Source organism: Acipenser ruthenus, chromosome 41, assembly GCF_902713425.1.
Source record: "Acipenser ruthenus chromosome 41, fAciRut3.2 maternal haplotype, whole genome shotgun sequence".
NCBI classification, from domain to species: Eukaryota; Metazoa; Chordata; class Actinopteri; order Acipenseriformes; family Acipenseridae; genus Acipenser; species Acipenser ruthenus.
In genome coordinates this window covers 4686461-4709891 of record NC_081229.1, presented here as the reverse complement: position 1 = coordinate 4709891, position 23431 = coordinate 4686461, and the positions used below count along the sequence as shown (strand labels likewise).

The 23431-nt window shown below is 41.4% G+C and overlaps 3 protein-coding genes and 5 non-coding genes across 10 annotated transcripts; 2 read left to right on the top strand and 6 right to left on the bottom strand.

Annotated features, from left to right (window-relative positions):
• Positions 1 to 90: 90 nt before the first annotated feature.
• On the top strand, positions 91 to 5226 carry LOC117433987 (RING finger protein 225-like). 2 transcript variants are annotated; one of them, XM_059010931.1, is made up of 3 exons: positions 91 to 936; positions 3108 to 3478; positions 4614 to 5226. In XM_059010931.1, the coding sequence occupies exons 2-3, from the start codon at positions 3181 to 3183 to the stop codon at positions 5036 to 5038; spliced, it is 723 nt and encodes a 240-aa protein (XP_058866914.1). In that variant the 5' UTR covers positions 91 to 936; positions 3108 to 3180; the 3' UTR covers positions 5039 to 5226. The 2 variants fall into 2 exon arrangements, with proteins under 2 accessions (XP_058866914.1, XP_033912360.2); XM_034056469.3 differs by lacking the exon at positions 4614 to 5226 and having other exon boundaries at positions 3108 to 4605.
• Positions 5227 to 6888: 1662 nt separating this feature from the next.
• LOC117964802 (RING finger protein 225-like) lies at positions 6889 to 11415 on the top strand. Of its 2 annotated transcripts, none has more exons than XM_034909505.2 (2): positions 6889 to 7095; positions 10311 to 11415. In XM_034909505.2, exon 2 carries the CDS (start codon positions 10384 to 10386, stop codon positions 11047 to 11049), a length of 666 nt encoding a protein of 221 aa, XP_034765396.1. In that variant the 5' UTR covers positions 6889 to 7095; positions 10311 to 10383; the 3' UTR covers positions 11050 to 11415. The 2 variants fall into 2 exon arrangements, with proteins under 2 accessions (XP_034765396.1, XP_058866915.1); XM_059010932.1 differs by lacking the exon at positions 6889 to 7095 and adding an exon at positions 9044 to 9585.
• Positions 11416 to 16061: 4646 nt separating this feature from the next.
• LOC117433978 (small ribosomal subunit protein uS7) lies at positions 16062 to 23210 on the bottom strand. Its single transcript, XM_034056458.3, has 6 exons — positions 23099 to 23210; positions 21110 to 21218; positions 19220 to 19429; positions 17772 to 17900; positions 17143 to 17241; positions 16062 to 16204 (listed from the first exon to the last, which is right to left on the bottom strand). The coding sequence occupies exons 1-6, from the start codon at positions 23200 to 23202 to the stop codon at positions 16136 to 16138; spliced, it is 720 nt and encodes a 239-aa protein (XP_033912349.3). The 5' UTR covers positions 23203 to 23210; the 3' UTR covers positions 16062 to 16135.
• On the bottom strand, positions 16411 to 16540 carry LOC117971099 (small nucleolar RNA SNORA3/SNORA45 family). The gene has a single exon (XR_004663073.2). It is a non-coding gene; the product is annotated as a small nucleolar RNA SNORA3/SNORA45 family (small nucleolar RNA).
• LOC117971098 (small nucleolar RNA SNORA3/SNORA45 family) lies at positions 17544 to 17674 on the bottom strand. The gene has a single exon (XR_004663072.2). It is a non-coding gene; the product is annotated as a small nucleolar RNA SNORA3/SNORA45 family (small nucleolar RNA).
• Positions 18326 to 18456, bottom strand: LOC117971100 (small nucleolar RNA SNORA3/SNORA45 family). The gene has a single exon (XR_004663074.2). It is a non-coding gene; the product is annotated as a small nucleolar RNA SNORA3/SNORA45 family (small nucleolar RNA).
• LOC117971097 (small nucleolar RNA SNORA3/SNORA45 family) lies at positions 19946 to 20076 on the bottom strand. Its single transcript, XR_004663071.1, has one exon. It is a non-coding gene; the product is annotated as a small nucleolar RNA SNORA3/SNORA45 family (small nucleolar RNA).
• Positions 21312 to 21442, bottom strand: LOC117971096 (small nucleolar RNA SNORA3/SNORA45 family). Its single transcript, XR_004663070.1, has one exon. It is a non-coding gene; the product is annotated as a small nucleolar RNA SNORA3/SNORA45 family (small nucleolar RNA).
• Positions 23211 to 23431: the final 221 nt, after the last annotated feature.

Sequence of the window (23431 nt, the reverse complement as noted above, 5' to 3'; positions counted from 1 at the left end):
GTGGTGAGTCAGTCATTGGAGTCATTTCTGTGACTAATTTGCTGGGTTTCACCAGATTGATTTCACCCCTGGATGATTTCTGTACTGTAATATGGAGCTGCTTAATTAGACATTTAAAGTGGTAGAGTTTTCAGTATTATAGTAACTTTGAAAAAATATATTTGAACATGAACTTATACTAGTGTGTCCAAGCAATGGTAATGATGGTGTGAGTAGAATGGAAGCAATGGTACTTGTAGAACAATTTTACTAGTAGAATGCTAGTAGTGGAATGATAGTAGTTGCTGTAGAATGGTAGGAGAGGCAGTCTGTCAGAGCTCTGAAAGGGGAAAGAGATAGAGATGGTATATTTTTTTCTCCCTTGCAGACATCATTAATTGTGTGTAAGGAACAGACTGGATATTAAATAAAATACCTGACACTGTATAAACACTAAGGGCAACGCCTGTATTTAACATGCATATCTCTGATAGCGTTTAGACCACACTGAAATTGACCTGGCAAGGCTACACATCTAGATAACAGAGATGTGAGAGAGCCAGTTAAAAGGCTCCTTTGCATCCACGTTACTCAAGCAGACCACTGGGAAGTCAAGCAGACAAAAGCTTCAGCCCCAAAACAAGCGTCCGTCTGCTTGGTTTCTTAGAGGTTTGCCTCGCCAGTCTTTGGCAGCTCCGTCTTTGTGTTTCTCTGTAGAATCAGCCTTCAGGCTCGAACTCACCAAACAGGGGGAACAGGGAGGGCCGGCACAGTGCATTGTGGGACTGAGGAGGGCGATCTGGACCAACACCTGTTGTGATGTTGTCTGGACACGTTATTCATACATGACAATACAGAGCAGTACCAGGAAGTTAGATTAAATCATTAGAAATGTCTTGGGATAGCTTACCAGCAAGGAGTGGATATTCCAAAGCATTCAAGAGCTGGATTTAACAGGTGCGTGTGTCCTAAGATTTCTAATTCTTCTTATGGGGGAGCTACTAGAACATATGCAAATGACTCTGAAATGGTTTCAACAACTCCGAGTTTAACAGCTCTGTTAAACACAGCACTACATGTAATAGTTACAGAGAGTTACTGCACAATTATTAAAGTAACCGAGGGACTGGGAAGGAAAGGAAATTCAGTAAATTAAAAAAAGAGATGAATGATTGTGTTTTGATTGTTTTTTTTTATTATTATTTTGACTGTTACAAATGAGCTAGCTGCTTGCCATGCTGTGTGTGTGTATGTGTGTATATGTGTATGTATGTGTATATATATATATATATATATATATATATATGTGAAAGGAAATCCCTATATTGCAGATGTCTGTATAGAATGTAAGGAGGAAGTGAAAGTATTGCTTATACCTTTGTTATATTAAGTCTATAACGTGTAATTATATGCATATTTATTACAGATACATTCAGTAGATTATCATTATTACAATTGTTCTTGCATGTTTTTCACGTGAATATATATTTCACGTGCAATTTCATATTATTTTAGGTTTGAAAAGATTGCCAAGTATAACTGTGTTACACATTTTGCTGTCTCTGGTTAATACATCCTCATTTTAAAAGTATTGCACTCAGTACCTGTATTACTTCAGCAGTACTTTCGCATTGACCTTGCACTTCATTTAACTGTGTCTCTGCCAAAAATACTGCATTATACTGCTACCCATCAATCCTTTTATTTATTATAGTATTATGAATCATTTTATTTATTGTATTTATTACAGAAGTCTTGTACTGTAAGAGTGAAAAGGCGTTGAATAGACAGATTCACTTACAAAAAAAATCAAACAGCTCTGTTCTGTATATTAAATGTATTGCTCTTTCAAAATGAAATAGGAAACTTCAGTTTCTGAAATCGATAAAGGAAATTCTTTCCTACTCCTTCAGTGCTACACGCCTGTTTGTTTAAGATAAAGACTGCAGCTGAACTGCTGACGTCATGAGCTGTGTGGACTTCAGCAAGCTCAGCAGCAGAACTGTGGGATCAGAGTGGGATCAGAGTGGGATCAGCTCAGAAGTGAGGAAGATCAACCAGCATCATTAATAAGAGAAATAGGGGCCAGTTTGAATTGTGTAAAGACCACCAACTTGTTAACTCTGTATTAATCCATCTGGTGTGTGTGTGCGTCCCACAACAAGGTGTGATTTATTGACAGCCTTATAAACATTGAATAATAAAGAGTGGAAAGATGGCGGCTCCCGAGTGGCGCATCCACTAAAGGCGCTCCACGTGGAGTGCAGGATGCGCCCTATAGCCTGGACGTCGCCGGTTCGAGTCCAGGCTATTCCACAGCCGACCGTGGACGGGAGCTCCCAGGGGGCAGTGCACAATTGGCCGAGCGTCGCCCGGGGGGAGGGAGGGTTAGGTCGGCCAGGGTGTCCTCGGCTCACCGCACACCAGCGACCCCTGTAGTCTGGCCGGGCGCCTGCGGGCTTGCCTGTAAACTGCCCAGGGCTGTGTTGTCCTCCGACGCTGTAGCTCTTGGGTGGCTGCATGGTGAGTCTGCAGTGTGTAAAAAAAGTGGTTGGCTGACGGCACACGCTTCGGTGGACAGCGAGTGATCGTCTTCGCCCTCCCGAGTCAGCGCAGGGGTGGTGGCGGTGAGCTAAGCCTAAAAATAATTGGCAATTCCAAATTAGGAGAAAATAATAAAAAATAATTGGCAACGACTAAATTTAAAAAAAATAAAATAAAAAAGTGTTGTCTTTAAACAGCTAGAGATTTGAGAGAGTGTGCTTTAACAATGTCAGATCAATATTAAAAGATAATATTTCTTAAAGATGGCGTTCATTTTAACAAATGGACCCGTGTAGGAAAACCCGGCAACATTGCACAAGTAGGCCTGCAGAAGATTTGATGGAAAAACCTGGTCAGATATGACTGTGTTTAATAGACAAGTTCACTTTTATGGGAGTTCCGTTAAAGGTGAAACCTTCCACAGCAAAGCGTTCTATTTTGGCTGTCACTTGTGCTTTAAGATGGTAAGATAATTAAAACAGACCCTGTGAAGTAAAGTAACAATCAGATTACAATAATTAAAACCAACTCCCCTATTCCCACTCTCTCACTCCCTCTCTTTCTCTCACTCTATCTTTTTGCAGGACCAATCACCTCTCTCACGCGTGTATCCCTCCACCTCAGCCTTGCAGGATCTACTTTCCCCCTGTCGGTGCTATGACTTCAGAAGAGAGCGATGTAGTCGGCAAAACCAACATGAGCTGCTCCACGCCGGAGGGCCCCGGCTGTGATTCCTCCGAGCTCGATTGCACGGTGTGCTTCTGCCCCTTCGACAATGTCTTCAAGGCCCCCAAAGTCCTGAGCTGCCATCACACCTTTTGCCTGGAGTGCTTGGCCCGCATGAATGTGTCCTCCGTGGAAAACAAGACCCTGGTTTGCCCGTTATGCCGCGAGGAAACCCAGTTGGAGACAGGGAAGGCGCTGCCAGACCTGCCCAACAACCTGGAGCTGATTGGTAAGCTGGCCCCGGAGATGCAGGGTGCCGTCTCGGTGAGGTTTAACCGAAGCAAAGGCCGCCTGTGGGTTAAAAAGAAGATGGACCCTGCCTCCCTGATCAAGCCCAGCAAGGTGGACAGCATCAGCCTCTCTTTGGATGTCGGCCGCCCCCCTTCCAGGGTCAGGACCGAGGCCTCCAGGCTGCTCCTTTCCACCTGTAGCTGCTACACTGCCATCGCCAGCATGGTCGTGGTGACCGTGGTTCTGGTCCTGTCTGGGATTCTTATATTCGTGCTGGTTCCCAGGTTACAGTATAGCCAGTATATGCTCAACCAAACTGTCACACACGTTTATAATATATCCATCACACCCCCACTGCCAAACAGCACTCAGATTTAATAGAAGGGATCGCCGGAGTGTTTAAGGAGGCACTAGCTGATGGAATGGTTCATTCCTCTTGTTGTGCATTTCCATTCGTTGTCTCTCAGGTGCAGTTTGGCAAGAAGTGTTTAAATGACTGTTTTCTGTATTGAAGAGCAGACTTGCTATAGAGTTTCCCTTGCTGGAATTAGAGACTGGGAATTGGAGAGTGATCTCTTATCCCCCCGTAGGATTTTGAAAAGCGCCTTGGAGCCTCGCTGCTTGTCAAGTCCACCGTGCACACTACAGTGATTGTCTTTGTAAATAGCAGGAGTTATGTGGCTTGTATTCTTTCAAGATGTCCTTTTTATATACTGTAAACAAAACTAATGTACAGAGTTTTATGGAAATGTAACTGTTTTTTGTTAGTTTGTTTTTGAACTGAAGAGCAGCTCAGGAAAAAGCACCTTAGCACTTTTCTCAAATACTGAGTTATTAACAGCCTTCCTCATTCCATTCAAGTCATGTGACAATGTGACCCACCCACTCTATAGATGTACAGACAGAGAGGGTAGGTGGGGCTGACAGATGATGAGATTAAAGGATGATAATTCAGCACTGAAGGAACCGAATCCAGAAACACTCACAATGACTGCAAGCCCTGTAAAACAATAAAGGAAACATAAAAACATGAAAATGATGCTTGAAGCTATTTGTTCTTTTATTAGTGTTTAAACTCTCCCTCTCTTCATTTCCCTCTCCTCTCTCTCTCCCCTGCTTCTCTCTCTCCCTAGCCCTTTCTTCATCTCCCTCCCCCTCTCCATCTACCCCTCTCCTATCCTTCTCTCTCCCTATCTCTCCATCTCTTCCCCTCTCCATCTACCCCTCTCTCGCTCTCCATCTATCCCATCTCTCTCTTCCTATCCCCCTCTCCATGTACCTCTCTCTCTCCCTATCCCTCTCTTCATCTCTCTACCCCTCCCTCATTCTACTACCCTCTCTCTCCCTCTTCCTATCCCCCTCTCCATCTCCTTCTCTCCCTCCCTCTCCCTCTTCATCTCTCTCCCCTCCAGGCAAGTCGGGGTACCGCACGGTGAAGCACCAGCAGACGGTGTACGTGCACCCCAACAGCTCTCTGTTTGAGGAGCAGCCACGCTGGATCATCTACCACGAGCTGGTCTTCACCACCAAGGAGTTCATGAGACAGGCGAGTCCCTGAGTACAGAGTCCCTGCCCAGTGACACCCGTGAAAGAGACAGCCATGTCCAGTTCAGTTAGAATAGGTCTATAGCTCTGGCCAGAATTTAGACAAAAATCTAAAAATGTGACATTTCGAAATCGAACGTGAAATACTGTACTACTATTCTACCGTCAGGCAGATGTTTGCAATATTATTTTGAAGTTTCTTTGACTACATGATGTTAAATAAAATATCTAAATTATGTTCTTATAGTGTTTTTCTTATTTTATTGTGTCAGTCCTAAAATTCTAGGTGATGCAAAACTTTTTGCAAGCACTGTCAGTTTGATTTTAAGCTGTACTTCAATTAGGAGTTCAGTCGAGTTGAATTAGATGGGGTAGATACTATTTTTTTTTCCAAAAAAACCCCAAGAAGACAAGTCCAGTTGAATCAGAAATGGGTTGGTTGGCAGACATCATTTTTACATCTAAATCAGTGTTTCTCAACGGGGGTGGTCTGAAGCCAATGGGGGGCGTTAACATCCAAGAGGGTGCAAGGGGGGCATTGTGTTTTTGTATTTCTGCAGTATCATCAGAATCCACGAATACTGGCCTTCCTTACAAAGCACTGTGTCCCGAGTAAGAGTCAGATTGGCTTTCTACCAAACCACCGCACTCCTGACCATATTTACACCCTACACACCTTAATCAATAAACACGTCCACCAAACTAATAAAGGTAAAATATTTGCCTGCTTATAGACTTCAAAAAGGATTTTGACCAAATTTGGCACAAAGGACTGTTTTATAAACTTCTTCAAAGTGGTGTAGGGGGTAAAGTCTATGACATCATAAAATCTATGTACAAGAGCAGCCAAAATCTGAATCCATCTCAACCAGTCCGACACAAATGCCTTCCACAAGAAAGTGCCCCAAATGCCCCAAATGCTCAAAAATAAGGGAATCAAATTTTCCAAAATGTATAAATCGTGTAAAAGTGTTTCCACACCTTCCTGACTCAAAGAAACTGCCAACCCTGCTAGGAGAGGGAGAGCGGACAGAAGAGCTAGCAGCTCAATACGTGTCTGCCTGCCACAGACTGAGGAACACTATGTAATTCTCGGAACTAGTAGAATTAAATGTAATTAATAATTGATGTTGAACTAAGCTTGGCTGATCCTTAAGGGGCGTTGTTACGAAAAAGGTTGAGAAACACTGGTCTAAATGAATGAGACTGGAGTCCAATGTGAAATTCAATTAGAAGGGGTAGATGCCATTTTTGTTCAATAAAACACAAGGCTTTATGTATATATATATATATATATATATATATATATATATATATATATATATATATATATATATATATATATATATACTGTATATATAAGAGTGTATATAAGAGTGTATAAGTGTATATATATGAGAGAGAGAGAGAGAGAGAGAGAAAGAGAGAGAGAACCTCAGTATATTGACCTGAACACTAGCTGCCTCCCATATATTTCTCTCCCTTGCAGATACCGTTAAATGTGTGTATGTAACAGACCGACTATTAAATAAATTATCTGACACTGTAATTACAACTGTATAAACACTAAGGGCAACACTTGTATTTAACATGCATATATCTGATAGCGTTTAGACCAAACTGAAATTGACCTGGCAAGGCTACACATCTAGATAACAGAGATGTGAGAGAGCCAGTTAAAAGGCTCCTTTGCATCCACGTTACTCAAGCAGACCACTGGGAAGTCAAGCAGACAAAAGCTTCAGCTCCAAAACAAGCGTCCGTCTGCTTGGTTTCTTACAGGTTTGCCTCACCAGTCTTTGGCAGCTCCGTCTTTGTGTTTCTCTGTAGAATCAGCCTTCAGGTTCAAACTCACCAAACAGGTGAAACAGGGAGGGCCGGCACAGTGCATTGTGGGATTGAGGAGGGCGATCTGGACCAACACCTGTTGTGATGTTGTCTGGACACGTTATTCACACATGACAATACAGAACAGAACCGGGAAGTTAGATTAAATCATTAGAAATGTCCTGGGATAGCTTACCAGCAAGGAGTGGATATTCCAAAGCATTCAAGAGCTGGATTTAACAGGTGCGTGTGTCCTAAGAATTCTAATTCTTCTTATGGGGGAGCTACTAGAACATATGCAAATGACTCTGAAATGGTTTCAACAACTCCGAGTTTAACAGCTCTATTAAACACAGCACTACAACGTAATAGTTACAGAGAGTTACTGCACAATTATTAAAGTAACCGAGGGACTGGGAAGGAAAGGAAATTCAGTAAATTAAGAAAGGGAATGATGATTATTTTTTTTTTGGTATTGTTTTTTGACTATGTTACAAATGAGCTAGTTGCCTTCATGCTGTAGAATAGCGTTTAATTATTAGTATATTTATTACTGATACATTCTATAGGTTATCATTATTACTAATGTTATTACATGTTTTTTTCCACATGTAGTAACATGTATCATCATACTACAGAAAAACGTCCAATTACATATTTCCGGTATTTTAATTTAACAAGATTGCCAAGTATAACGTGTGTTACAAATGTTGCTGTCTCTGTGCTGTCTCTGGTCTTGCACTGAGTACCTGTATTACTTCAGCAGTACTTTCGCATTGACCTTGCATTACATTTAACTGTGTGTCTGCCCAATATACTGCATTATACTGCTACCCATCAATCATTTTTATTTATTATTGTATTATTAGGGCTGTCAATTAATCGGAGTTAATTTATGCGATAACGCGTTCATTTCTTTGGAGATATTTTTAACACACTAATTGCGCGTTTGGCTTTCTTATTGCTTAACGTTTACTTTTTAATTTTTTTTAACGTATTTTTGTATTAATACACCGGGTTTTATCAGCATCTAGTTTGTTTGTGCTCTACGTCGATTGCTTCCTGATCCCCTGTTAACGGAGGTGCGGGGATTGGGGAAACGCGTGCACCAAAATAAATACATAAATTAATAAATAAATAAATAAATAAATAAAATACAAATCCCGATCTGTCACAGCTGATGTGAGGAAGTGATATGGGATGTAACAAAATAACATACCGAACGTAGCATCGCCTGTTTTGTACAGAATATTTTTGATCATTAGTGAAATTCGACTCCGTATTGCAGGTACTTGGTGTGTTAGTTTTTAACGTGGTTTAAATTGCATTACATTCAAACACTGTATGCTCAAACTGATTACAGATTGATGTAAAACTGTCAAAGAAAGTGTTCTATAATATGCCAGCAAGCCAGAACAACACAATGAAACCGAGCAATGCAATTATTATTATTATTATTATTATTATTATTATTATTATTATTATTATTATTATTATTAAATAAATATAAAACTATAAAGTGGCGACACTATTAATCTCTCTCTCTCTCTCTCTCTCTCTCTCCCTCTCTCTCTCTCTCTCTCTCTCTCTCTCTCTCTCTCTCTCTCTATATATATATATATATATATGACAACAGGCTTTTTATGCTGGGTTGTTTATTGGATAATAATAATAATAATAATAATAATAATAATAATAATAATAATAATAATAATAATAATAATAATACAATGACAGTACAATACAAATTTCACTTATACAGCATTCCAGTGTGAATATAAAATAAATATTCAAATGTGTCTAGGATATAATCCAGCTACAAATAAACAGACCCAAACAAATACGTTTTCAAATAGGATTTAAAAGATTCAATTGTTCTCGCATTCCTGATATGAATCGGGAGCTAGTTCCAACGACGAGGGTCATTATAACTGAATGCCGTGGTTCTGACAGAGTTCAAATGAATTTTAGGGACTGTCAGAAAATTAGCATTTTCCGATCTCAGGGAGCGACCAGAGACATGTGGGGTCAGCAGATCTTGAAGATGAGAAGGTCCAAAACCATGTAAGGCCTTCTAGGCAATAATAATAATAATAATAATAATAATAATAATAATAATAATAATAATAATAATAATAATAATAATAATAATAGCATCAGTAATAAAACAAACAAATGAGATTAAATATGCGATTAAACCAAGATTAACTAAAATACGTTTTTTTAATCGCTTGACATCCCTAATTATTATAAATACTTTTATTTACTGTATTTATTACAGCAGTATTGTACCATAAGACAGGGAAAAGGGGTCAACTGGACATATTCACTTACAAAAAAAAAGAGACCGCTCTGTTCTGTATATTAAATGTGTTGCTCTTTCAAAATGAAATAGGCAACTTCAATTTCTGAAATCGATGAAGGAAATTCTTTCCTACTCCTTCAGTGCTACACGCCTGTTTGTTTAAGACAAAGACTGCAGCTGAACTGCTGACGTCATGAAGACAATCATCTGTAGTGCAAGAACAGTAAACCAGCGTCTGAAACTGGGAGAGCTGTGTGGACTGCAGCAAGCTCAGCAGCAGAACTGTGGGATCAGAGTAGGATCAGCTCAGAAGTGAGGAAGATCAACCAGCATCATTAATAAGAGAAATAGGGGCCAGTTTGAATTGTCTAAAGACCACCATCTTGTTAAATCTGTATTAATCCATCTGGTGTGTGTCCCACCCCAAGGTGAGATTCATTGACAGCCTTATAAACATCATTGAATCATAAAGAGTGGAAAGACATCTGTAAAATGCCAGGTCAATAATGGATGGGACGTTTACCAAGAAGTCAAGTCCAAAAAGAGAATATTTGCTGTGGAAGTTGCTTCCCCTGTAATGGCACAGCCATCGGGGTACATGAGAGAATGAACGTGTCCGCCCTCAATCGCTTACTCTTTTCCTCGTGTTTTCAAGCCTCTGGAGTAGACCCACTCTGTAGGCACATTAATTAAGGATTAAGGTCCTTTTTCCTGCTGTGCCTCCATTATTAAAGCAAGCGCCGTCCATAAACAGCCTCAGATTTGAGAGTGTGCTTTATCAATATTAAAAGATAACATTTCTTAAAGATGGCGTTCATTTTAACAAATGGACACATGTAGGAAAACCCGGCAACATTGCACAAGTAGGTCTGCATAAGATTCTGTGGAAAAACCTGGTCAAATATGACTGTGTTTAATAGACAAGTTCACTTCTATGGGAGTTCTGTTAAAGGTGAAACATTCCACAGCAAATCTTTCTATTTTGGCCGTCACTTGTAAGCACAATTCCCATAGACCCTTGTCCTTTAAGATGGTAAGATCATTAAAACAGACCCTGTGAAGTAAAGTAACAATCAGATTACAATAATTAAAACCAACTCCCATATTCCCACTCTCTCACTCCCTCTCTTTCTCTCACTCTATCTTTTTGCAGGACCCATCACCTCTCCCACCCGTGTATCCCTCCACCTCAGTCTTCCCGAATCTACTTTCCCCCTGTCGGTGCTATGACTTCAGAAGAGCGCGATGTAGTCGGCAAAACCAACACGAGCTGCTCCGCGCCGGAGGGCCCCGGCTGTGATTCCTCGGAGCTCGATTGCACAGTGTGCTTCTGCCCCTTCGACAATGTCTTCAAGGTCCCCAAAGTCCTGAGCTGCCACCACACCTTTTGCCTGGAGTGCTTGGCCCGCATGAACGTGTCCTCCGAGAAAAACAAGACCCTGGTTTGCCCGTTATGCCGTGAGGAAACCCAGTTGGAGACAGGGAAGGGGCTGCCAGACCTGCCCAACAACCTGGAGCTGATCGGCAAGCTGGCCCCGGAGATGCAGGGCGCCGTCTCGGTGAGGTTTAACAGAAGCAAAGGCCGCCTGTGGGTTAAAAAGAAGATGGACCCCGCCTCCCTGATCAAGCCCAGCAAGGTGGACAGCGTCAGCCTCTCTTTGGATGTCGGCCGCCCCCCTTCCAGGGTCAGGACTGGGGCCTCCAGGCTGCTCCGCTCCACCCGGTGCTTCTACCCGGTGCTTGTCGTGGCAGTGGTGACCGTGGCTCTGGTCCTGTCTGGGATTCTTATATTCTTGGTGATTCCCAGTTTCATGCACCGCCAAGATCAAACTGTCATACACTATTATAATATATCCATCACACCCCCACCGCCAAACAGCACTCAGATTTAATAGAAGGGATCGCCGGAGTGTTTAAGGAGGCACTAGCTGATGGAATGGTTCATTCCTCTTGTCGTGCATTTCCATTCATTGTCTCTCATGTGCAGTTTGGCAAGAAGTGTTTAAATGACTGTTTTCTGTATTGAAGAGCAGACTTGCTATAGAGTTTCCCTTGCTGGAATTAGAGACTGGGAATTGGAGAGTGATCTCTTATCCCCCCGTAGGATTTTGAAAAGCGCCTTGGAGCCTCGCTGCTTGTCAAGTCCACTCTGCTCACTGTCTTTGTAAATAGCAGGGGTGATGTGGCTTGTATTCTTTCAAGATGTCCTTTAATATACTGTAATGTACAGAGTTTTATTAAAATGTAACTGTTCTTTGTTTTTTGTTAGTTTGTTTTTTTTGATGTTTTTTTGGTTGTTGTGAAAGATGTACAGCTCTGGACAAAAGTTTTGCATATTATATATATATATATATATATATATATATATATATATATATATATATATATATATATACTTTAGATATGTTGTTTAACTTCATGTGATCAAATAAACTACTAAATGATATTGCATAATTCTACTGCAAGCCATAATAGTAGTACAGTATTTCATGTTAGATTAGCTTTGTTCATTTTTGTCAGCTTGTCGTTAAGTGTATGGGAAACTACAAAGCGGTATGCAATTCAATATGTTAACATAACATTATTTATTCAACTTTATGAAGCAAAATGAGTTAATTTTATAAGCTGATGCAAAACGTTTGGCCATAGCTGTAGGATGCTGGTAGCAAAGAAAGAAATCAAGCCATGCTTGCACACACACTGACTCACACACACACAAACACACATACACACACATTCAGTTAGTCATGCCGACAGACACACACACACACAAAGGAAGTTGATGGTTGCAGAGATTTGCAAAATCAATACACACAGTAACCCAAAAACAGAAAGCTGTCAGTTTGGCCATTTTATTAGGAGCACCTTTCATTAACATCTCTTAGTTTTACGACAGTAACACCGACGAAGACACTAGCCAATACCTGTGTCTGTTTCACTCAGTTCTTTCTAGTTTAAACTGTGTAGAGTTCATGAAGTTTGTTCTTTAATTAGAAACTTTTTTTTGTTTTTGTTTCACTGTTATATTTCTGTATAGTGATACCCTGGAGCTGTGGATCAGTGAAGTTTTTCAAACTAGTCGGACTGCATTCTGCTTCAGATAAGGATTCAAATACCTGTCAAACCTTCGTGACTGCACGAATGCTTAGCATAATGGAGCTGTTATTTAGAGCTGGTTTGCCCTTTGCCTCATATCTGCTTCCTTTTATGCTGGTCCAAATACAGGCGTCAATTGTTATTCCTCTGGCCTCGGCCAATCACTGCGGTCAAAAAGCAAGCATTGCTACGGGTTTATTAATTTGGCTGGTACCCTTAGACAGTAGTCTTGTAACATAAGAAACGGGAAATGCATCGACTGAACAGATTCGCTTTTGTTGTGAGAAGCATAGGAGACTAGTAGGGCAGAGGGGAGATATTTGGCCCCTCCACTTTTTTCGCTCAGTGTATACACACTATCATTCTCTGTCATGTTATGGTTTCGTCTTTACACGGTTTCTAATGAAATAAATAAGGCATTCAGAGGATGACCTTGATATGGAAAAAACACACTAGCAGCGTAGAAAGGGGTGACTGGAGGCAGACTTAGGGTAGTTAAGTGGAGACAGCTTAAAAATGATTTGTTAATATAGACTAGGTAGTTGTTCATATTCCAGGTTGCTGCATACTGCTCCTTCAATCCAAACAAGTACAGTGTAGGGATTTGTGTGCATGTATTAAAAAAAACAAGAACGCACAATGTCCTTTTATTTCAATGGCACGTGCGTGAAATTATACTGCTTGCATTAAATTATATATATATATATATATATACTGTACAGTCACTGCAGGGGGGGGGGGGGGGGGATGACTGGACAGCTGTAGGGTGAGTAAGCAATCGTGGGTCTGCAGCTTTAATGAGTTTTAATGCATGTTTTTTTCCAGATTATGGCAGCCGGTAGCAGAACGAAGGTATTGTATTGCTGCACGCAAGGAAGCCTGGGTGGAGACAGAGCAGCAGTTCAAAAACAGCCGGAAACCTTTCCAGCGAAAACAGAAACAGAAATATTCCACCCCAAACTGGTTAAACTGGTTATAGGTGTGTTTGCAGCAAACAATAGCTGCAGTATCAATTTAACTTCGCATTATTAATATTATTATTATTAGCTGTTAACCCTTTGTTTTTTTTAGTTTTTTACTGTTGTTAGATGTGTGCCTAGAATCAGATCACCGCGTAATCTTCTTTGTTCAAGACTGAATAGATTCAATTATTTTAGCCTGTCTGCATACGACATGCCTTTTAAACCCGGGATAATTCTGGTTGCTCTTCTTTGCACTCTTTCTAGAGCAGCAATATCCTTTTTGTAACGAGGTGACCAGAACTGAACACAATATTCTAGGTGAGGTCTTACTAATGCATTGTAAAGTTTTAACGTTACTTCCCTTGATTTAAATTCAACACTTTTCACAATATATCCGAGCATCTTGTCGGCCTTTTTTATAGCTTACCCACATTGTCTAGATGAAGACATTTCTGAGCCAACATAAACTCCTAGGTCTTTTTCATAGATTCCTTCTTCAATTTCAGTATCTTCTATATGGTATTTATAATGCACATTTTTATTGCCTGTGTGCAATACCTTACACTTTTCTATATTAAATGTCATTTGCCGTGACAGGTTTTGATAATTGTTTGGGCTGTATTTTCTTTGACACGTCATGGTGTAACAATTACAGAAGAGCCCTAGGGCCATGCGAGAAAAAAAAAAAATAAAACTCAATTTTACTTTAAAAACCCGAAATTTCGCAGAAATAACTAGACATGGTCGAGCTTGGTCTAGCGAACTCTGAACTGCGACAAAAGCACTGCTGTCTGAAGCCTCAAATTCACTTGTGTCGCGTTTTGATGAAGTCTAAAAACTTCTAAAGTCTCTCCTGGTATAAATCCAATTCCCCACATATATTATAGACTCATATCTGTTTGGAAAAGCAGCTAAAGTTTGGAAAGCATGTTTTACATGGGCTTGATAGATAATTGATCTGTTTCCCTTTAGGCATTAGTTTTTAATTAAGTCTGTTACCAAGAACGTCTTTTGCCCCACCACAATTGATCACGTTTATACTGCAAACAAATGTCTTTGAAAAAAATACACACATTTGAAGCCTTGCAAATGACTTATTTCTATTTATTATAATGCCATCACCAAAGTCGTCATTCATTTACGAAGAACGTACACCCCAAGGTCCATTTACATTTAAGTGTTGTCACATGCATCTTAGAAAAAAAAAAAAAAAAATTACATACCTGCATCTAACATGAAAATGCCCTCACCTGTATATATTAATTATGGCTGGTCTTTCTATTTAAGGAACACCTTGCCCAACAGTGCTACATGTTTTGTAATATAACAGTTATATCTCTTATGGAAAACAGTTAAAGGTTTCGGACAAGGTGGTGTACACGCTATAGACGCACCTTGTTGACACAGCCAGGGCACGATGTTCTTGCTCAAGGTAAGCACATAACAGACGTGGGTGTTGTCAGGAATGTGGCATCATTGTTTACAACCAACCTGGGCCTTGTCAGGAATCAGACTTACTTCCCTGAATGACGCACGCACAGAATCTCACAAACAAGGAACATTTCAGAAAGCCAGGCTTGAAACACAGAGAAATACACACAGAAACATTCAGATAGGCAGACTGACACACACATTCAGAGACCCATGTTGTTACATATACACACACAGACCAAACGAATCATTTATCTATACCGACACTCCGATAAATTGAGGCATGCTCATAAACACACAGAAAAATTCAGATAGCTATGCTGACACACACATGCAAATAGCTACACACAAATACAGAGACCCCAATGGCAGACACAGCGACGCAAGTATCCCTTCAGTCACAGCGAGTATTTGTACCATGTTAAGCTGTCTAAACGTTACAAAGCACATTGGGCATTAAGTGATAAGACATGGACAACGTAAGAGGCAATAGAAAAGTTAATTTCTGCAACTACAGCCCCTGTACGTCACCTATGAAACAGAGACGCTTATAAAGCTGCTGTGCAGTCGAACCTGCAAACTTTCAGGGATTTAACTTTTAAAACCCGCCATGTTACAGCATATAGTTACAGGGTGGCCTTCGAAATAACCTTATCCTCATTACGATCCTAGGGGTGTGACAACCACACTTCCAGCTGCTGCTGCCCAAAGCTTTGATACCCACCCTCATTAAAATACAGATTTCTCAAGTGTTTAGTTATTTTAGTGCCCATCTGGAATCGTGTGATGTGTCACCACCTGCTGGATGTGAAGTGTAATCACAAGAGTCACGGAATACACGTCTCCAGAGGTAAAGACAAAATTAGAGCCATCAGTTTGATCAGAAAGTTAAACCGCATGTAAATAATTGTGGAGATCTAGTTTTGTCATGTTTAATCCCAATTTGATATGCAAAACTAAAAAAAAAAAATTGACAGATGGACCAACTACATATGTACCCAGAATCTGATACTGTTAACTTGTGCTAAATATTAATACCAAGTTCCATGACAAATGGATTAGCAGGTCAGCAGATACACACAAAATGTCCATGAGACACACACAGACACCACCCCATATATACCCGGAATCAAATTCTCTAACTTTGCTAAATGTTAATACCTGGTTTTATGGACAAATGGTTCTCCAGATATGGAAACATGTGAAGGGACAGTGTAAAGCCTACTAGTATGTGCAAGCACTGACTATTGTCTTCAAAATGTAATTAAATACAGGCACATTTACCCATGAATCATCAGGGTTCACAGACCCCGATATGCACTAATCTTAAGACTGCCTTACCGAAGAGAAGTACTAGTTGGAACCTGTGAACCCAGCTGGAAGTGTTAATAAACAGAAGAGCGGAGAGACGGGTGTTTTGTGGCAAGGTTTTTTCTGTTTTTATTGTACAACATCGTACACCCACAACAGGCGAACACACAGAGCTGCTTTAACGGTTGGACTTGGCCACACGTTCCAGCTCATCCTTTTTCTTGATGGCGTAGGAGTTGGATGAACCCTGGAACAGAAGGGGAAGGGAGGGGTTACACAAAGGGAGATTGCTTTCAAATGCTTATGGATTAGCCAATTGCCATCTCATTTAAGCAAAAACGGCAGGCACAGTTTTCAAGACAGAATGCAGTAGTTCGCTCTGCCATGATCCTGGTTTCCCAGGACGCAAAACTGGAATTTGGGATTCACTCATCTTGGGAACTTTGGGTAAAATAGTGTCTCTGAGCTGGTGATTGGCTGAGCTAGTGTCGCTTCAGCCAATGAATAAGCAGAGAGTTTGATCTGCGAGGACTCTAGCACACCAGGACAACGAGAGGGTGTCGGATGTGACTCTAGTCTCGCCCGCTAGTGCATATTGTATCGATAACCAACTTGGTTTCCTCCACAAATAACTGTCTTTGCTTTTATATATAAAAAAAAAAAAAAAAAAAAAAAAAAGTGTTTTCCATGTGTATTTATAATAATTCACTCCCGAGATCTCTACTGTAATATGGTAGAACGGTGTGGCAGACTGCAGCACATACGCAGTTTTGTTTTAGTTTATGAAGGTTTTTCTATAAAAGCTTATGACATTACTCGTGGTCCAGTGGTTAAAGAAAAGGGCTTGCTACCAGGAGGCACCCTGTTCAAATCCACAACCTTGTGCTCTGTCCTTGGGATGAGACTTAAAACCGAGGTCCTATTGTAAGTGACTCTGCAGCAGCAGTTGTGATGCATAGTTCACCCCTTAGTCTCAGTCGCTTTGGATAAAAGCGTCTGCTAGGTGACTAAACTCGCTGGATTGAGCTGAAAAAGTATACACCTTTAATAATTGTGGGGGGTCAGGGCAAACACAAAGCACTACCCAAAAACACCCCCAATGGCTATTAGAACAATGATCATTTATAGGCACAAACTGGTGTGATTTGTCAAGTTTTTATATTACGTTTTCTGGCGTTATCTTACCTTAGCAGCATTGATCAGCTCGTCAGCCAGACACTCTGCGATGGTCTTGATGTTTCTGAATGCAGCTTCCCTGGCACCGGTGCACAGCAGCCAGATAGCCTAAAAACAATCAGAAGCACACCCCACTCCAGTTACTACAAGCTCCTTCAATACACTTCCACAGTCCAACAAAACACACTGCAGCCCAGTCCGCACTCAGGGGCGTCTGGGCTGCACAATCTACCTATTTGAAATCACTTCCCAAATCCTCTCTATATGTAATCCAATTTGGACGTGGAATCGGGTTGGTGGGTTTAATGGGATTCAAAAGCATTCATTCCTCCAAACCTCATGGAGTTTGGTATGTTGTTAACGCACCACATTTCACTTTGGATTTAAATCAACTACAAAAGAACCAACGTGGCTGTCTCTGAGCTGGTGATTGGCTGGGCTAGTGTCGCCTCAGCCAATGAATAAGCAGAGAGTCTGATCTACGAGGACTCTAGCACACCAGGGCAATGAGAGGGTGTCAGGATGTGACTCTAGTCTCGCTCACACAGGCAATCATTAGGATTTGTACAGTACAGTACTTCACAACCCCAAAAAGTGGTTTTCTGATTGGTTACAAACACTCCTCCCGTCCTGCTCACCTGGTTGACTCTACGCAGGGGGGACACGTCCACAGCCTGTCTCCTCACTGTCCCGGCCCGTCCAATACGGGTCGAGTCCTCACGGGGTCCGCTGTTAATGATGGCGTTCACCAGAACCTGCAGGGGGTTCTGAAGCAACCAGAGAGAGAGGCAGGTTAGAGCTCTGCAGCACACACTTGGAGATGCAACAGTTAATAGATTAGCAATCACCAATGCTTTTAAAATTTGCAAGCCAGAATTACAACATTGACGGATTAATCAACCTGGTGCCCCAGTGGAATCTCATGCAGCAAGTTACTCAGTAACATGTCATTTCAGTTTTTTTTTTTTTTTAAAAAAAGGCTTTTGAGTTCTCAATGCATCAATTGTCAATTACTTTGATTAGGAAATGCTTGTTGATTGTACCTCTGGTAAAGACATAGTGCCTTCTTAGGTGGTTCTTTCATGTTAAGCATTCCATTTTACACATTTTCACACTACAATCAGTTTAAAATGCAATATGGAGATACTGCACTAATATAAAAATATATTTAACAGAATTGTCTGGTGTAACAGAGTGTCTCCGAGCTGGTGATTGGCTGAGCTAGTGTCGCTTCAGCCAATGAATAAGCAGAGAGTTTGATCTACGAGGACTCTAGCACACCAGGACAATGAGAGGGTGTCAGGATGTGACTCTAGTCTCGCTCACACACGAGACAGCTTTAAGAGTTGAATATAAATGTTACATAAACTTCATGAGCTTATTCCAGGTAAAATATCCTGATTAGGCTTCCGCTACTGACACACACATCAGTGACAACGAGAGACCGACACCAAGTACCGACACTTGACAATAGCACTACACATACGCAACAAAGGTTCAAAAAGGCTGCTGGTAAGATCCATGTCACTATTGAGGGTGCGCGTATGGACACAGACCTTCCCAGTCAATATTTAATAAGACAGAGGTGTAATGAAAGGGAATAAAAACACTGCTGGTTAGGGGAAGAGGTTTGACACTGTCCGAGAAAGCAGATAGATAACAGCAATAGATAACTGTTCTGTACGAACAGAAGATTCAACACAACACCTGACAACACACCATTATAAAAAGTGCACCATAACACTGCTGTACATGCATGACATACATATTTATAAGCAATAAAAAAGGTTTTCTAAGCCCTCCTGTCAATAGATCAATGACTTGAGAAGTGTAAAAACGAAGGTTTGGCAACGCGTCTGGGTGCACTGACTGCGAAGGTAAGCAGGTGTATGTTAACTGACATGTGTAACAATACTGATTGTTTCTAAGGATCTCTGATTGAGAGCTGTGCAATACAGGTTTGATAACGCTGGTGCACCGACCTCTAAAGTGAGCAGGGGTATGTAAACTGGCATGTGTAACAATCCTCGATGTCTGATTGAGAGCTGTGTAATAGAAGCGTGGGTACGCGTCCGGGCGCACTAACCTCTCCGGTGAGCAGGTGGATGATCTCGAAGGCGTGCTTCACGATGCGGCAGGTCAGCAGCTTCTTGCCGTTGTTGCGGCCGTGCATCATCATGGAGTTGGTCAGCCTCTCCACAATGGGGCACTGGGCCTTGCGGAACCGCTTGGCAGCGTAGCGCCCCCCGCTGTGAGGGAGGTACTTGGCATACTTCTCCTTGCAGGCGATGTAGTCCTGCAAGACAAGAGGGTAAATATTAGTATGATTATAATACAGGGATGGAAAGACTTCTACTGCATAGCAGTAGAAGTCTTTCCAGGTTTTAATACAAGCTGGATGAGCGAACAGTAGAAAGGTAACAAGCTCAGGTCTGTCTCAGCAAAACCAGGTCTGGATCAAACTGCTATGCAATGGGAGCCGCATCTCCTTTCTTGTAATAAGGAAATACACACTCCTCCAGTGAGAGGAACAAGTGGATATTTAACAGTCCCAATTCCTAGCTTTGATTAACCTCAACTTAACACTGCCAATTCCTAGTTCTGACCGACAGCATCTTAAGTACGCCTACACTTAAATTGGTTTCATGTTTTTTGCAGAACTGTATTTCGAGACATTAAAACCACCTCTTTAATTAGTGCGAAGAGGAGGGAGTCGGAATACAAGACAAGGTTCAGAACTACACAATCCCCTCGGATAAAACTCCCTATACAACTGCAGTGATAAGCTAAAGATACAGCACTTGCTGAGTTTGAGTGTCTCTGAGCTGGTGATCGGCTGGGCTAGTGTCGCTTCAGCCAATGAATAAGCATAGAGTTTGATCTGCGAGGACTCTAGCACACCAGGACAATGAGAGGGTGTCAGGATGTGACTCTAGTCTCGCTCACACCCCTCTTTTTACCCAATGTTGCAGGGTTTTAGGATATACACAATTTCATATCTGGATATTAATTTCTTGGAGCATGAATATATAGTATAGTTGCCTAATCAAGATACTGACAAATCGGGATTTCTGTTTAAATGGGGCACCAACTGGGTGACGGTTCTTCCCACTTCATTTAATTGGGATACAATATTTTCAAATGATGAATGGAGATCACTTTTCAGATTAAGTGCAGTCATTACAGGATTACGCTGTGACTTGCATAAACTGCGTAAACTATGCTGAACTCCTGAAGTAGCTGGAGTCTCCTGTGGCAAATAAAGTTGGCATGGCAAAACCGCAGGTGTCTTGCCTTGATCAGATGTGATTTAATTTCTCATTTAAAAATAAAACAGATTTGTCTCGGAATAATAAAAAAAACCTTATTTCAAATGATGCATTTAACATTTATTCATAATCAGATTTCATTCTTTAATTTCATTTAAAAAAGACACCTTGCGCATGTTGTAAATTATGAATGCAAGTGAGACTAAGGTCTTCTCAAAGCCTCTAATTGGGACAGCTGCTTAGTCGGGATATTTCGATATCTCCCGAGGCGTCCCGATAAAACGGCGCCGACTGTGTATGTGTACCCATTTATTTATTTTAGTGCAAGATACTGAAGCCATTTCAAGACTAGCCCTGCTGCACCCATTCCCCAGTTTCAGAACTACCCTCAATTGAGAACATTAATACGATCAAGAGGCAGGAGTTTAATGTTAAATCGTTCCTCCTTCACAGCTGAATGAAACATCCCTAATAGACTCAGGTGTAAATTGTTTATTCTGTGAAATTCAGAGCCTATTTAAACAGGTCCTGGCTGTTAAAACTCCTGCCGCCTGGTCATCTGTTATATTCACTAACATAAGTAGTTCTGAAAAGTTGGGTCTGAGTGCAGGGATAGTGAGTTTCAAGCCCTGCATGTTCTTTAATTCTCAGGTGAAGTTCCTCTTGGTTACATGATTAACTGTTGGTGATAGAGGGGCACAGGGTACCTGAAGGGAGATGTCGTTGATCTGCACATCATCAGTGCTCCATTTCCCAAAGAGCTTGATCTCGGGCGATTCAGCCACAGCAGCTGGGGCATTCTCCCACTCGGTCATCCTGGAGCAAGAGAAACAGCCTACATCAGTCATCAGAAATCACATGAAAGAAATTACACACAGGAGGTCATCCCCTGCATGGGAAACAGGAGGAGAGTGTCTCCGAGCTGGTGATTGGCTGAGCTAGTGTCGCTTCAGCCAATGAATAAGCAGAGAGTTTGATCTGCGAGGACTCTAGCACACCAGGACAATGAGAGGGTGTCAGGATGTGACTCTAGTCTCGCTCACACAGGCAGCATCGTGGGCAATAAGAAAAGGTGCAGATTTGGTGAGTGGATGTTTGGAGGCATATGTGCCAGATCATTACTATAACAAGCCAGGTAAAGTCAAATAATTGTACCATGCAATTGACTCCTACTTTTAAATGCATCAGTACACCAAGGCTGTACTACGAGCAATCAGTTCAACCACCATTAATTATGGACTTTGTTGAAATGCATATACTTTGTATTCATACCAACTATAATACTGGATTAGTTCCTATTGCCGTTTGGGGCCATCTGGGACATTGATCCTGTATCTCCACCATACCCACCTCCCTCCCACTCAGGGTGCCTTTTAAAAAGCACAGACTCCCAGGTTTCACAAATAAGCTTTCAAATACCACAATATGTACATACTGCAAATGAAAATAAGTCGCAATTTATAAAAAATGCCTCCGGTGCTCAATATAATAAACGAATTGCATGCAAAACATGTTTTGCGCAATGATTCAGTATATGGTTTGTAATACAGGACAGTATAAAGCTGTGGATTTTAAGACACAAACATGGCGTCTTCACTCAATGCTTATAGATCGTGTTGCACAGAAATCTTGTTCGGTTTCACAACAAAATGCAATTCTTTTTTTCAGGAGGCGTTTATTTACTAGCTTGTTCCACTGTGGGGTTTAGCCTCCCGGCTACTTTCTTATATAGAAAGACCGCCTTAGACCAAGGTCAGAACATGAACTTATCAGGGATGGAAGACGCACACTTCAGCTCCAAAACAATATGAACAGTTCTAAACCCGCTAGCCAGCGCTTAACCGCGACAGTTATGTATTTTCTAACTAAAGTATAATTGGTATACATACACGAGATACACTGGTCTTCCTAAAGTGACAACAGCACTGGTAGGATTCACACTTTGCAACCAAACCACAAGTCAACGACTAACACCTACAATGGTCATACATTCCCTATTAATATATATCACCGACTACATCATTAAGAGGCTGTATGGGGTCTCACTGTTACAAGTAAGGTCTGCACACTCGCCGCGGAGGACTATGCAGGCGTACAGACAAGCACGCTGCACGCAACGTGGAGCACGGCCTTCACACAAAGCAAGCCCGGGTCCCGGTTTGGGAGCGTGATTCATCTAGCAGCCGTGACGATAAAGTACTGGAACTAGTTTAAGAACTGCGAGATAAAATAAACAGGGCAAAAAACCGCGTGCCACAGCCACGCGTGGAGTGAACTGCGCCCGCCTTCAATTTCAGTAGAGCGACTTGGGCCTACATTTGGATAATTTATACTATATATGTGACCGGTTTCCAGAAACAAAAACTTTTGTTCCATAACATATTTTTTTTTTTTGCAATTTACCACCCCCACCACAAAAAAGATATAAAACGGCCAACACGCTTCGGTTATTCCCGGAATGTTATAAATCGTGTTTCCGAAGAGCTTCGGCTACATCCCTCTGTATAACACACCGCCACTGACACAGGACACACCAACATAAGTTACACAGTATAAAACGTCACACCACTACACCAAACTAAAACACAAATCTACATTTGATAACGTTGAGATTTTCCTCTAACGCCACGTACACGTTTTATTCCTTTCCCAGTCGGTCCTAGTCATTCATTTTAAAGTTTAAGTTTCGGACTCACTTGTGAACGCTGTCCGTCTCTACGATATCAGCGAGGAAAGAGGGCCTGGGACGGGGTTTCACAGTCTCATATGCAGGGGCAGAGCTCACATCCGGCGGCAGCATTGAGGGTAATGCGCATGCACAGAAATAAGCATGAAGCCGAAATAGGTGCCATCTTTGCTAAGGGCAATGGAAGACAGCTACCTCTACCATGATGAAGCTGAAACCGCTGTCATCTTTGAAGAGGCACAAATCCTACCAATCGGGTTACCCGGTGCACGTTACGTTTTTTTTAAATGTTTACAATCATTAGCAAAATATCATCTATATATTAACAGTGGTGTATGTTTAG

What these genes read in the sequence shown, in the direction of transcription:
- LOC117964802 (XM_034909505.2), top strand. Translation starts at nt 10,384, where the DNA reads ATGACTTCAGAAGAGCGCGATGTAGTCGGCAAAACCAACACGAGCTGC.
- LOC117433987 (XM_059010931.1), top strand. Translation starts at nt 3,181, where the DNA reads ATGACTTCAGAAGAGAGCGATGTAGTCGGCAAAACCAACATGAGCTGC. An exon ending in CAACAACCTGGAGCTGATTG is followed by an intron (nt 3,479 to 4,613) that starts GTAAGCTGGCCC and finishes CTCTCTCCCTAG; the next exon opens with CCCTTTCTTCATCTCCCTCC.
- LOC117433978 (XM_034056458.3), bottom strand. Translation starts at nt 23,202, where the DNA reads ATGCTGCCGCCGGATGTGAGCTCTGCCCCTGCATATGAGACTGTGAAA. An exon ending in GAGACGGACAGCGTTCACAA is followed by an intron (nt 21,219 to 23,098) that starts GTGAGTCCGAAA and finishes CTCTTGCTCCAG; the next exon opens with GATGACCGAGTGGGAGAATG. An exon ending in TCCACCTGCTCACCGGAGAG is followed by an intron (nt 17,901 to 19,219) that starts GTTAGTGCGCCC and finishes TGGTTGCTTCAG; the next exon opens with AACCCCCTGCAGGTTCTGGT.